This window comes from Chelon labrosus, assembly GCF_963514085.1.
Source record: "Chelon labrosus genome assembly, chromosome: 10".
NCBI lineage: Eukaryota > Metazoa > Chordata > Actinopteri > Mugiliformes > Mugilidae > Chelon > Chelon labrosus.
The window spans coordinates 26,794,000-26,809,165 of NC_140360.1; the positions used below are offsets into that span (position 1 = coordinate 26,794,000).

The 15,166-nt window shown below is 40.0% G+C and overlaps 1 protein-coding gene across 1 annotated transcript in view; it reads left to right on the forward strand.

Moving 5' to 3' along the window:
* The window catches only part of cep104 (centrosomal protein 104), a 33,089-nt gene that overhangs the window by 15,187 nt on the left and 2,736 nt on the right, over positions 1-15,166 (forward strand). The window contains exons 12-21 of the mRNA XM_084552862.1: positions 146-319; positions 4,673-4,849; positions 7,905-8,105; positions 8,906-9,001; positions 9,148-9,235; positions 9,549-9,621; positions 10,601-10,709; positions 10,832-10,970; positions 11,999-12,066; positions 14,981-15,068. Coding sequence (XP_084408988.1) covers positions 146-319; positions 4,673-4,849; positions 7,905-8,105; positions 8,906-9,001; positions 9,148-9,235; positions 9,549-9,621; positions 10,601-10,709; positions 10,832-10,970; positions 11,999-12,066; positions 14,981-15,068 — 1,213 coding nt within the window. The remainder of the gene's footprint in view (positions 1-145; positions 320-4,672; positions 4,850-7,904; positions 8,106-8,905; positions 9,002-9,147; positions 9,236-9,548; positions 9,622-10,600; positions 10,710-10,831; positions 10,971-11,998; positions 12,067-14,980; positions 15,069-15,166) is intronic.

Genomic DNA, 15,166 nt, shown 5'->3' on the forward strand with positions numbered 1-15,166 from the left:
AGCGCTTTGAGTACCAATAGGTAGAAAAGCGCTATATAAAAGCAAGGCCATTTACCATTTGAGCTAAATATTGCTACCATGTCTAAATCTAGCCCCTCTGCGAACTGAAAGTTTTAAACTTAACTCCATTTGGCTCCTACCTTAGGTTTTCCACGCCTCACTGAAGCTTCTTCGGCTAATTCTGAGCCAGCTGATCCCAGGTCTGGGACTGGGCCGGACTGAGGTCAACCACTGCTTAGAGCAGGTCTGCCCCAACCTGCTGGCCAGGACTGGAGACTCTGCTAGCCGCCTTCGGACTGCAGCATCCACCTTCATACAGGTATAGTAACACAATGGACTCATATTTATGTGGTACCAGTGGGAGTGACACTGCTGGAATTGAATCCCAGATTTTGTGTCTTATTGTCAGCCTGACTGCTCTCTTGTACCTTAGTAGTTTTATTTTTTTTGTTTCCTCTGGAAGAGAAGCTGATTTTGAAATGTGGCTTTTCTGTAGAGCTAAGTTAGAGGTTTTGCCTGACAGTTTTTGAAAAATGTCTTTCTTTTTTAATCATAAAAAACACTGCCTGGCCAAACAAAAAGTCACCACCACAAAAAAAACAAAGATCACACAATCTAATATTTCATTGGAGCACCTTTAGCTTTGATTACAACATGCATTCGCTGTAGCATGGTTTCGATGAACTTCTGCAGTGTCATCAGATTTCTTTCCATCCACTGTTGCATTCATTTTTCACCAAGATCTTGTATTGATGATGGGAGAGTCTGACCACTGTACAAAGCCTTCTCCACCACATACCAAAGATTCTCAGTGGGGTTGAGGTCTGGACTCTGTGGTGGCCAATCCAAGCTCCCTGAATCACTCTTTCACTATTTGAACCCCATGAATCCTGGCATTGTCATCTTGGAATATGCCCGTGCCATCAGGGAAGAAAAAATACATTGATGGAATAATTCAGTATATCCAGGTAGTCAGCTGACCTCATTCTTTGGGCACATAATGTTGCTGAACCTAGACCTGAGCAACTGCAGCAACCCCAGATCATAGCACTGCCCCCACAGGCTTGTACAGTAGGCACATGATGGGTGCATTTCTTCATCAGTCACACAGTATCATATCACTATGAGATCAAGGACCAAGGATATACCACCACTGATTACAGGATCGTGAGTGAATTCTCAAGAATAATCTCAGTTTTAAGTGATTTTAAAGTTTGATGAAGCCACTTCCTCTTCCATCCAGGAGCTGCACCTGGGATGTCTTTGCTCTGAGCAATAAATACTCAAGTTTAAGAAAAATTTACTTTAGAATTATTGTGAATTATTATTAAGATGAAAATTGATACAAGACACTGTACATATAGTATAAAACTGAAATGAATTTATTGTTAAATTCCGTATTTGCATTTGCAAATATGCAAACTGTGTTTGTATGAGCGTGCAAACACAGATTAAGGCTGAAAAGTGAAAGCGTACATTCAAGTAGTACATACATTTAAATAAATAAATATAAAAATCTTCAATTAAATGAAACTAAATATAACAATTAAGAACAAAAGTGCTTCTCCTGTTTAAACAAATGATAGTCAGTGCAAAATAACATATGTATCTACTGCAGTATGAGAGACATACTAGGTAATTATCAGCCAAAAATCAAAAACAGGGCAAAACAATTTAATTCCCCCATGAAACTGCATTCTCCACATTGGTCATTAGATTGTTTTGTCAAGTCCAAGTCTTTAACATAAATAATGAAGGGCCTTCATATTGTTTTACTGGCTTTTTACGTGGCCCATAGTGAGACCAGCTTCTGCATGTCCAAAACTCAATGTAACTCTTTATCAAAGGCAAGCTGTGTACAAACTGTACTTGATGCTATTACAGTTTTATCGCTGTGTTCGTTTGATTGAAGCAATGTTATGGCTAACATGGTGCCGTTACTTGTTCACAAGCAAGGAGGTTCTGTTTTAGTACAGTCCTGACTGAATTTTAAACACAGTGTAATCACATTATATACCCTGTGCTTTGGCTGTAAACACGTTAAATCGATCCCTGCAAATTAAATCAAATGGACAGCACCCACAAGTCCACGTTCATAATGATCAGATAGGTTCCTTTGACACTCCGTACAGTAAGTAAACTGAATGAACACATGCAGCACGTGCAAAACTCAGTCCAGCTTTCCTCCACATCAATAAGATTACCCACATGCACTCAAAAAAATAATTTGTTCAATGTACTTAATATAAGTTATGTCAACAATTTCCACATAACTGTGTTGTGTTCAAACTAATTTAATACTGCTATTACAGAGTAAATAATAAACTTATGTGAAACCAACAAGACTGTATTAAGTAATTTCAATATTATTTGGTCAAGTTAGCCTTAATTGATCAGGCAATGTTCAGCTAACTTAACAAGCATTCATTATTACTGACCAAACTCACTAATGTAAATGTAACTCAGCTGCACTGAGTAAAACTAACTGAATAACTCCTTGTAGTTCCAACTTAACGGACTTGAATAATCAGTACTTACATAGTTTTCTTTATTATCAAGTTGGTGATTAATGTTGGACTTACTAAACCTAGTTATGTCAACAATTTCCACACAATGTAGGTAAGTAAATTCATATTACAACACCTTAGTTCTGTGAAAAATATTATTTATTAACAAACAAAACATTCATTCATCTTCATCTTCTGTACCCGCTAAGTCCTTTTAAGGGTTGCAGGGGTCTGCTGGAGCCTATCCCAGCTGTCATCGGGCAAGAGGCGGGTACACCCTGGACAGGTCGCCAGTCCATCGCAGACACAGACAAACAAACAAACAGCTAGTGGGAGCTAACATGTGTTCATATATGCTAGATTTTTGCAAGACAAGTAGTAGCACCGGCAATACCTCTCTCTAACCATTCACGAATGTTCCAACATCAAAAAATATACTTAGACAAAGATACATGCCAATTTGATGAAATCAGGCTCTTGACCGAACACATCCACCTGTCAATTTTCACACAGCAACAGTGGAGTTTGTGGAATCAGCTTCTGAGCATGCGTAGAAACCCATCTAGAACTTTCTCGGTGTGATTGTGCAGTTCACTCAACAGTGTTATGTTGAATTTACTTAGCTGGCTTCTCTTGCTTTGACAAGTTTTCATTTTAAGTTACACTTATTAAGGTGGACTTGGTTTTAAAACCAAACACATAAATGTTAATTAAATGTCAAATAGGATCATTTATTTAATTCAACAACTCACAGAGTTCACTTTTTTGAGTGTGTGCTTGGTACAGATTGAGGCAACAGTTTTATCTCAACATGCTGCTTTATCTCTCAGAAACTGCAAGGTTGTTCCAAAAAAGACATGCCACAGAGTGTTTGTAATTGCCTAACTGTGAGAAACAGTCTCTCCTCAGGGACACTGAGCTCATTTAGACTGTGCATGTGCAGAGAGGGGACAGATATGTAGGAAGTCAAGATTTATATTGGTAAACAATATTACCAATCTTGACCAAATGTCACTGATAAGATTATGGAACCAGCACCAATACAAAGAACAGTATTTTATTATTCTGCTAGACACCCAACTCTTGCACCTCTCCTCTTTATGTGTTAAATGATCTTAAATGAATCTAAAAATGAACACTCAGTAATTTACACAATTTTACAATACAGTTCATACAATATAATTCATACAATGTCAACTCCCAAATCCCTAATATTTGTTTTTATCTGTTTCTTTATTATTATTGGGACATTTTTCCTTTTCCTAAACGATAGTGTATAGTTGAACAGCAAGCAGGAAACATGCAGAGATGGGAGTGGCCATCAACCTGCTTTTTTTTCCTAAACATTTCCACGTGTACACTGTAGTCAGTTAAACAGCAGTTTAATCAAATCTGTTTTTTTTTTTTTTTTAATGACAGTACAGTATGCAGGTGGTGTGGCCTCACTGTCTGCATGCTGTACTGTAGCTTGACATCCAGGGTTAGTAACTTATTTGAGGCGTTGTTATGCAGTACAACATGTGACACGATGTCATCCTGACTGTCTCTTGGAAGACCTGAACAGAGCCACTAGTGCTGGTGCGGGATGTTTGTTATGTATGCACTCTGATGGTGCCTTCGCATGTACTGTTGTGTAAGACCAGACAGTGTTACCACTCTGTTGGATGGAGAGATGGCGTACATGTGTGTGTGTGCTTTTGCTTAGTGGATATGTCCTGTGTGCTCATACATGGGTGTGTTAGAAAGAAAAGGAAGGGAGGATGTCCATGAGCTCAGTAGCTCATAGACATCATTACCCAGCCCTTCTGGATCCTGAGATGTGTTCAGAGCAATGACTGAATGCCTCTTTGTACGTCAAGGACAAGTTACAGACTCCTCTTGTGTGTCCCATATTTCCAACATACATTCCAGTCACCTGACGAGGCAAAACTGAGAGCGTTATCTAAGAGCCTTCTTCCGTCTTACTTTAATTGTACACTTGTCTTATCTGTCGTGACTTGCCTCTTTGCCAGATACTCATGTTGAGTGACAAATTACAGCGTGGCAACACACAGATACTGTAGTTTAGCAGAGGCTTACAGCATACATATTACTTGGTTTAAAGGAGCAAGCATGCAAACACGTGATCTCTTTCACATTGTCTCCTTCTCATGTTCGCCATTTAGGAAATTGCTGTTTTGAAGGATGTCAGAGCCGCGCCGATAATTCCCAGTGAGCTGGTGAAGCCCTTCAAATCCAACTTCCCCTGTCGCCTGGCTCAGAGTCGGGCCGAGCTGCTGGAGAAACTGCTCGCCGAGCTGGGCACAGACAACTCTGGCCTCACCCTGGACAACGTCATGACGGTAAAGGTTTTTGAAACCTATTAACAGCTGTACTACAATTTTTTTTGGTTGTACAGTCCAAAACAAAGGCTGTGTCTTTAGTAAATAGCAGCAGCAGCCAAATGCCCTTAGGTAACACAGATTCTCATTGACTACTGTGTTGTTGTTTTTTTGGCAGCGTTCCAGTTCCACAGTTATAATTTTCCTATCTGGAAAAAGATTTGACATGTATTGGACAACATACAAGCAGCATGTTGTTTCATCAGGCTTTCCGTTACATTTGGCTTAGTAATGTCAGTGTGACTAACTGGATGGGTGCAGTCCCTCCCTGTGGTAGTTCACATCAGCAGGCTGTCAGTTAGCTCCAGTCAGCTGAGTCAGTGTTGTCACCACTGGCACCCACTTTTACGTCACCCTGCAGGTTTCCAGCAGTGATCTAATATCCATATGCAACTGATCCAACTGTCATCTTGGCAGGTCAGGCCAACAAGCTGTCTCGTCTTCCTAGCTTTAGTTTACAACCCGTCCTCCTCCCACCCACCCCCATTTAACCCTTCTCTTGACTCTGCTTGGCGTTTATCAGTGAGAGCAAATTGTTAGGTTTGTCCTTTTGAGTTTCTCCGCCTTCTGAAGACGGAGCCATGCAGGTGGCACTGTGGGGGCCTGTGTTTGCGTGTTTGGGCATGCTTGCTCAGCCCCTGACCCCTTTGTGTTGCCTGCCTCATGTGTTTGCTTGGAAAATATTTTCACTCTGGATTGAGATGTGACAGGAGAGCTGTGCTATATTCCACAACTTGCCTTCTCTCCTGACTCTCACATTAAACAGCTTGTTAATAAAAACAACATGTGAGAGATGCCACGTCTAAACTGATATTCAGTTTCAGTATTACAGCAGTTAACTGACTTGTCTTTGACATTCTATTGAGATACTTTGTAAGCTACGGCACAAAACCAATTTGAGACCACAAAGGCCAGCATCCTAATCAAATCATGTTCCCTGTTAAATTATCAGCCACCAGAGCCAAAGCAACTGAGTTGCACAATCAGGACGGTATACAAATATCCCCAAAGTTCTTAAAATGTTTTGAATCCTTGATTTTTCTCACTGTGGATGTCTGAACCCAGAGAAATAGAAATGATTATAGTCTGATCCTCTTACACTATGTATCTTTTAATTAGAGAGTATAGAGAGTTCAGGATGGATACTTGATTCTTCCACTAAACCTGATTGTGCAAACACATGGCAGATAGATATTCTGTCTTCAGGGCACACAAGTAACAATGAACTAACCATTGAAGTATCTACAGTAACATGTAACAATGCAGAACAGATGTGAACTAATAAGGACATAAACATGCTATTTTGCTCTGTTAGCAGCACCCAAAGTTGCAAAACAGAAATCGCTTCAAAATGCTTAATCAACTGGATGAATTACAGGCTGAATTGTTACGGCTAAAATCCATCTGTTATTTTATCGACGTTTAATCGGCTCATGTGTCTCTCTGGACAGCCCTACAGTGGAAGCTCAGCTGTAGTTTAAACATTTTTCCTTTTTCCCCCCACTGTTACCTGGGTGATCTGCTCAGAGGCGGGAGCTAGAGTGAAAAAAGGGGTGATTGAATTTCCTGCAATTAAAATGAGAAGTGGTCAGCAGGGACAACAGAGAATAATAGCAGGCTGTCCCTGAGCCTGTTGAGCGAAAGATGGGTGTCCTTTGTACGCAGTTTACCTCTGGATGTTAATGTTCTCCTCTGGCAGGATTTGCCTTTGTGGTGTGACTTCACAGAGTAATCTTCACAGACATTATGTCAGATAATGGGTTTTTTCTTTTACGTCATGATATGCACTTCTCCCAAAGGACTTTCTCCACAGTGCTGCTGATTTTCACATGGTACTGCAAATATAGCAAATATTGCATCATCATCAAAAGCAAGCACTGGATATTTCCTGTTTAGAATAAGATTCATTTAATGCAACACAGAATATAATCCAAACAAAAATAAGAAAAAATAAAACAAAAAAAGGCTTAAATACACATTCCTAAAATGTATTTATAATGAAATAAAAAGAAAATGAAGAGTATGAAATAATAGACAGTAGATCTGAGCAGTTATATCATTCATATAAGGTGTATGTAGTTTAATAAAGGGGGTTTAAGACATTAATGACAGTCAGAAGTAAAGTGTATAGTGGAGCTTTTTACTTAATGTTAGTAGTAATTAAATGGTGCATTTGTAACCACTGAGGAAGTCAATTACCATTGTTGACTGTTTTCATAAGGATCTCACCTACCAACTGAAAGTCAGGGTAAAGGTTAAAGAATGGGGGTTTTCACCACACTTCCTGTTAGAAAACATGCTGTTACGGAAGAATAGAAATGACTTTGGGGGCACCACTTGTCATGCAATACATCTACATGCAGGTAAGAAACTAGTAACTCTAGTTATACCTAAAACTAGAACAGGGGTTAACATGCACGGATATCAGGCCAGCAATCACATGTGAATTAATCTCTTCCGTTTGCAGTCATACACACGGAAAGCCTTTGACATCTACATGTACAGGTGTCAAGAGTAGATTAGGAACCTGGTTATTTATACTCATTGCTAAGAGATTACTGTTGCTTTCTCAAAAAGACTTCTGAAAATCCTGGATTATACTTAAATTTTTAGTGATGCCTCCCCAGCACACCGCAGTGTAGAAGAGGGCACTGGCAACAATAGTCTGATGAAACATCTCCAGCAGCTACCAGCAGATGTTAAAAGACTATAACCTCTTGAGGAAATAGGACTGTCTCTGACCTTACTTGTACACTGAATCTATATTAGATGACCAGTCCAGTTTGTGATCCAGCTGTAGACAGAAGTACTTGTCTGAACTATCTCCACACAGTCCCCGTTGATTGTTAAAGGCTGCAGGTATGGCCTGGACCTCCAGAAATCCACCACCATTTCCTTGATTTTGGCTGTGTTGATGTGTAGGTGGTTTCAGGAGCATGATCACCAAATGAAATGTATTAATGTTTGAATAGTAATATCTAGACATTTGTATTCATAGAAAATCCTCTGTCCTCAGTTCTGTACAGCAGCATTGGAGCACAGCGAATCAACGGTTCGAGAGCTGGCAGTGCGCGTAATCTTGTCCATGTACCAGCAGCACAGAAGTGCTGTTCTCAACTACCTTCCTGCCAATGATGCTGCAGAGCGGAAAAACTTCCTCTACAGAACCCTCTTTGATGGCTTTGCCAAGATTGATGGAAAACTCGTGGAGACGCAGGCATGTGTTTTTAATTTATTTATTGCAGTTTAATTTCTGTTTGATTCTTGATACGTGACATCTTCAGATCCAGTTTTTATTCATAACAAAAGGTAACTTTGTAAGTGTAACATTTTTCTGCGGTGTTTATTCACGGTGGTAAAATGATTTGCATCTAACCACTGAGCCAAGGGATGTGTTCACACTGTGCAACACATTGGAGTCAGGGAGGAGCAGCTGGTAGGTGGACACTGAAACTTTATACTGCAGGTCTTTTTTTAATAAGATGGCAACAACATGGAAAAAGAAGTGGGTTTTATGCTCTGCCTCCATACCAGATCAACAGAGATATCTGTTCAAGTAGATTTGTTTTCCTACACTGTTACATGATTACCTTGTCATCACCAGCTGCAGCTGTTTGCGAATTTGTAGTAGCAACAATCCTGACCCTTTCATATTATCAGTTCAAAAAGTCTACACTCATTCTCCACTGCTGTAATCAAAGTCCAAGCACTAAAGGTTAGCTTAATGATAGTCACAGAATAATTTACATAGTTCTTACAGACATTATTATATTATATACCTTTCCATTATGCAAAAGATATGCTCATTTGCTTGAGTTTGCCAGCACAACCACGCCACTCCGTCGCAGACACAGTGCAAGAGTCTGCTTCAAGAAGAAAATAATGAAACAATGATGGTGTGGTGAACATGAAATGATGATAAAATGGAATTAACTAACAGAGTAAAAATGAATTGGTAAAAAGAAGGGAATTACAGAAAAACGACAAATGAGTTAATGGCAGCCACTTTTCACCCAGACTTTAAAGAAGGGCGGTGGTCAGCAGGATGGGCAAAAGGAGAAGGAGGAGATCCAATCCCTTCAGGAACAGCTGGCTGCCTTGAAAGAGACCTCAGTAGGTGGAGCCGTCATCAGTCTGCAATTACGTCACCTCTTGTAACAATTGCTAATTTGTATTTATGGCTCCGCACAGACTTGGTAAAATTTTACTCTGTAGGTGGCCAAACACTAGCTAACCAACCTTTCTGTCTGCTTCTGAAGGAGAGGGGGAATGAAAGCACCAAAGGACAAGTGACCAAAAAGGAGCCTCCCAAAGTTGAGAAAGAGTCCCCAAAACCCAGCAAAGCAAGTATGTACACATGCTCGTAATAAAATGCTCGAGTAGAAAACCATGAATAATGCGTAACACCGACGCTACCGTAATTTGGTACACCACATCAGTGACCTCGTAAAAACAAACGTTGTATTTTACTACTCCCAGCTGTCATAGAAATTTGATCATCTAGAAGTGTGTAGACGTTAACTGAATGCTGTACCCTTTTGTATTACTGTTTTTCATTCAACAGTGCTGAACTGAATCTTATTTGGTTGATGCTTGAAACGTTGGCCTTAGAATTAGTGAGTGTTTGACAAGTAACAGATACCGTCTTGTTCATTTCAAGCTGTCACAAAAGGGTCCCAGAGCAAGACAGCAGACCGTGTAGATGTCAAACAATCTATCAACGATCTGGACAAGTAAGTAACTCAAAACGCTTAAAAAGTTAGCCAAGTGGCATGGCAGAGAGACTGTTATGTAAAGGATGAAGGCAGATTTTTGGGGCTTTTCAAAGGAAGTTGGATTGGTGAAACAAGCTTCACTGTGTCATTATTGTACTGGGAAAATTCACCATGTTGAATTGGTGACATATTGAATTGGTGGTGGTACCAGATGGCTCAGCTGTTTTGTTCATCATGGGGTGTGTTTCAGCTGTTCCAGGGGAAAAAAAACACCTCTGTTCACAATTTGATAGTTCTGCAACCAATCAGAGTGATTTTGTTGTGAACGAAGTAGTCTTCATTCCATATACGTAGGTTTTGTGGGTGTAGAGAGTTGATCTGGCTAGTGTCCATACCTTTTTAGTTGGCAAAAAAATTGTTGTCTAAACATGGCTTACTAATTTTCACCCTAGCACTCTAGCTGCATCCAACATTCAATGATAATATGCTTTTTAGTATGCTTGAACAATGATATTTCATAGCATGTTTGAAATCTAGTTCAAAATCAGTAATGCTTGAAGTGCCTGCTATTCCCAGGCAACATTAATATGGAAATGGTCATGGCAGGTTGCAAATCCAGTTTGAACACATGCAAAATAATATTACTTCGCACAAAAGTACCCTAGAGTGCCCTAATTAACAAGGCAAACTTCTCCGCTCTGGGCATGTGGGCAACTAAAGAATAAGATCTGTAAGACATGAACAGAGGAACTCTGTACGCTACACCTTCTCAGTTAAATTTGGTTGAGCAGCTCATGGAAAACCCTGGAAACCGGGTTGTTAGGGGGGTTATCAGGAAGGATGCTGCCATGGGGAGGGATGATTGGGTGTGTTGAAGAGTATTTAAAACACTGTAGTAGTCCTGTCCCATGTTCACAGATTATTGTTTGATGTATAGTCACCCAGTTTTTCTGTTATTTACTATATGATCTTATAGAATCTCCACACTCTGTTTCAGCTTGTGTATATTCTGTGGTAAAAAGGATGAGTCATTCACAGAAGATGGATTGGACCTTCATTACTGGAAACACTGTCCAATGCTGCGGCGCTGTGATGAATGTAGACAGGTAGATTGTTACATTTCCAAGAGGTTTGGCACTTGTTTAACTCTGAAATAAAGAACTGCTGTTTAATTGCCACCTCAGTAACACCTCAACACATTGTGTTTGTCTCTTTGTTGTGTTCACAGGTAGTTGAGATAGCCAGCCTCACAGAGCACCTACTGGGTGAGTGTGAAAACAGGTCCAAGTTCAGCCAGTGCCCACGCTGCCTAGAGGCTGTGGCCACCGAGGATCTGACTCCCCATGTTCAGGGTCCCACCTGCAACCGTGAGTTCTCTCTGAAAATGTTTTAAGCATTGCATCAAAGGTCCCAATCCATCACGGTGGATGTTTCACCTACATATGCATCTTAATCACCTGGTTACTAAAACATCTAGACTGTTAAATTTTTTTATGTGACTGAAAATTTAAAAGAACTAAAAAAAAAAGAGCTCAGCTATCATAGAGTCATTATATTCAGTACTTGGCTTATTGATTAAATTCCTTGGTCTACAAACATCACGCCACCATGTTAGTCAGCTGTACATCCTGCTGGTTTTGGCTTTTAGCAAGTGAACACTGGTTACTTGTGTGTGTGAACTGAACATTTCCTTTTTCCTTTTATAAAAGTTTGTGTGAATATTTGCACTATCTCCAGTCATAAACCCTGACAGCACCAGCCCAGCTGCATTTTTGTATTTTGGTTCTGGCCTGTCAGATACTTTGTTTATGTTGCCAGTCACGCACCGGGTTTTTATCTGAACAGGTTCTGTGATAACATGTAACATTTGAATCTGATAATTTGTCAGTTGGTTTTTGTAATTTGGAAATTCCCCTTCTTCCCCTGTCCCAAAAAGCTGTCCTTCCGTCTCACAGAGCACATACGTTGCTCAGTTTCCTCCCTTAGATTTCTAGTTTGTTTTAAAAGACAAACATTGATTGACCAAACTCAGGTGGCTAAAGATTATTCTGCTATTGTATTTTAAATCCTGGTTTTTCCCTCTAAAATAAAAAGCCAGATAATGTCACTTGCACAACGTCTTCATCACCAGCCATATGTTCCTTAAATAATTGACTCCAGTCAGCCTTTTGTGTTACAACTTAAAGTCTCGCTTACGCCTTGTGGGTATAGTTGAGAAAACAGAAGCCGGAATTATGAGTCAGCATAGGTTGTGTTTTCTACTTTCTTTTAACATGTCTTGTATTTGAGTCAGTCCTTCTTCTCTGGTGTTTTTGTATCATTTTCTCTGAAGTTAAGGGGACCTTTTCTGTAACTGTATGACAAGCTGCTTAAAGGTTTCGTGTTTCCGTTTCAGCCCCCATCGTGGGTAAAGGCTCCAACCACTGCCCATTGTGTCACAATAACTTCATGCCTGGAGAGGAGGTGAGATTGTGTAAATGCAAGTTACAAATGATTAATTAAGAACTGATTGTTATCTATTATTTTATTTATCTGTATTTTAAAAAGACAAATACAGAAAAACCTTTACACTTCACAAAGTAATCTCCATGTTTATAGCTGGAGCTAACGCCAGTCCCTTGATGGGCATAACCAAGCAGTCGTTAAAATATATATTGTTTATAATCATCAGGGTGTACGGTGAGTAGTTCTTTCTGATGTATTTTGGGTGTGAACCTTCGGCTGTGAACATTATGGTTGAGGACCTGTTCAGACCTTGCAGGAAGATCTGATCTGGGTGATCAGATCACATAAAAGACAGGTGTGAACACCACCAGGACACATTGACATCGCATTTGAGAGATCCCGATCTCTGACCACATTTGGAGGTGGACTGGGTTGCATGTGTCCTCATTTCTTTGGTAGTGTGAATGTAATGCAGCCTGACTCACATTAAAGACCGCCTATACTCAACAGGGGTGCTCCTGCGTCAGTGGAGTTTTGCCTTATTCATTCAGAAAAAAACATGACTGCAATTATAAACTATTGCCTGAAAAGGAAAAAGTACCGTAAGTCTGTTCATTAGTAATGAGAGCCTTTTAAAATATTCTGTCCTTCTGTCCTCTTAACTAACTAATAAATAAATAAATTTAAGTAAGAATTTACAAATGAAAGCTTTTAATACGAGTACATGAGTGTGATTCTGTGTTAATTATTGATGCGTCGTGTTGTTGTATCAGGAGCAGTGTGTGGTTAAGTTACGTATTTCCTAATCACTGATGTATTTTTACCTTTATTATTACCAGAGATTACGGTGCATATAGAAACTTCCAGAGTTGGTGTTATACTACTATAAAATATTTTACTGCACCCCAGATGATGTTGGGGTTTATTTGCATACAGGGCGCAAAACTGAGATTTGATCTGGAAACACATTTGGATACACGTGTTAATGCCAGGTTAATGCCGCAACTATCTAAAGCGACAGGCCCTTTTTACTTGTTATGAAGTAAGTCCATAAGAATTGGTGGGGACACTTCAATGTAAACGTAAGACTAGAGTATTTATATATTAAACCGATGTGCAAACTGCAAATTCAATTTTTTAATGTAACAATGATGTGAATTCCCAGCAGTCTGAACATTGAGAGCTTGATTATAAAGGGATTTCAGTTGTTTGATAGCAGACAGAGAGACAGAAAACTGTAGCGCGCATGTAAATGATAGAACTGAATCAAGTGTCTGATGCGTGGGCCTCTTCCTTCTGACATTCGATGCTATGCAGATTTTTTTCTTTCCAAAGAAAATAACAAAATAAAACAACCACAAGATACTTCCTCGATAGTCAAATCTATGCAGAGGCGGAAAAAACACTGACCTGAACTAAATAAGCCTTTCTATCTCTTACATATCAACACAGAAATTAGAAAGCATCTAATTTGAGGCTTTAGGAGTGAACAGGTGTGGAGGTAAAACACAGCTATTGTTGGCCATTCAGGTCTTCAAAGGAGGCAAAGCCTTTGTTGTTAATGGACTCTCAGGATGAAGAAAATGCCAGCACATTCCTCACATTCCCATTAGTTTCACGAGAAGTCGGAACGAAAATGTAAACTTTGACCTTTTTTGCTTTTAATAGCCATGTTTCCCTTTTGGTTCAGGATACTGCAGTGCTTTTGATACTAAACCTCTTCTCGTATTGTAAAGTTGAACTAGTTCATGTTTCCTTTAATTCCAGCAGTAGTGGCAAGTTTCCTGCTGAGGCGATTCACTGCTCTTTATTAGGTGGACAATGTTACTTGTGAAGCTGGGAAAAGTTGTTGCTCAACTTGTTCTGGTCATCTCATATCTGTATTAATCAACTACATAATCAAAATCTGTAAGTCGAAACCATGTGTTAAATATTACAAAAAATAACCACGGGAAATAGTTGCTTTTCATCTTCTTTTACATCAACAGTGCTCAAATTTTGCCACCCTTGAAACTGCTCATCCTCTACTAGTTCTTAGAGTCTCTCAGAAGTTCAAAATGGAAATTCACCCTGGTTCACAAAGAGATGCATCAGTGGTGTCTCCTTTCATTCCTCTTCCGTTTCGCTTCTGTCTTTGTTGAACCTAATGAATCATGCAGCTCATCTCTCAAGGAGACACTCTTCCTACAAGAATCGCTCTGACCAGCACTTGTCCTGGTCCCACGTGTCCACATTTGTTGCAGCATTTTGGGCATCTGTCTGAACGCAGGGTCAAGTTAAGGGACCAGCAAGAAGAGTGCGTGAAAGTCATGACTGTTGCCTGATGAGCTGATGGAGATCAGAAAATGTTGTTCCCGTTGTTTGATTGATGAAAGAAAGCAAACTGGTGAACAGTTACTGGTATACAGGTGGCACACACTTGTACAGGACTTCAGGAAGTAGGAGCTGACATTTGGTAAAAAAAAAATTTGAACAACCACTTATTTAAGTCACATATTGCTCAACTGTCTAATTCCATACAGATCTGTGCATGCAACATTTGAAATGAAAAGCACAGGGGGAAATCACATCAGTCATCAAAGGAGTATTATTCATTTTTAAACTTGAAAATGTAATGTGTTTTGGTTTTTAGTGCATTCTATCGTCTGTTTTCAAACCCTGTAAGCTTCGGCTGTTCAAGCACAGTTAATTAAATGTGAGAAATGCAGTTTGTCAATTCACACACCCTTAAAATTTTAGTGATGAAAAAAAAAGGGGGGGAAGAAAGTTGCCAGGGCTCCGGGAGTAAGGCCAGTGAAAGACTGCAGTGTTAGTGGGAGGGAGGGCGTCCGTTCGGCCCATGACTGGGCTTACAGTCACACCGTGGTTCTCCCAGTCAAGAAAACGCCTGAGAGAGAACTGAACTCACTGAGCTACTTTGTCCCCGTTCCAGGCCTGGAAGGCTCACCTCATGGGCAGGGACGGCTGTAAACAAAACTCACGCAGAACTGTGGTGTCCCAGAGAACCCAGCCAGCACAAGGTAACGCATTCATGCACCTCCTGATCGCAGCTACCTCCCCAACGCTTGGTGTGGGAGCTATAGAAAGTGCACGTGCATGTTGGGAAAATGACTTGTTG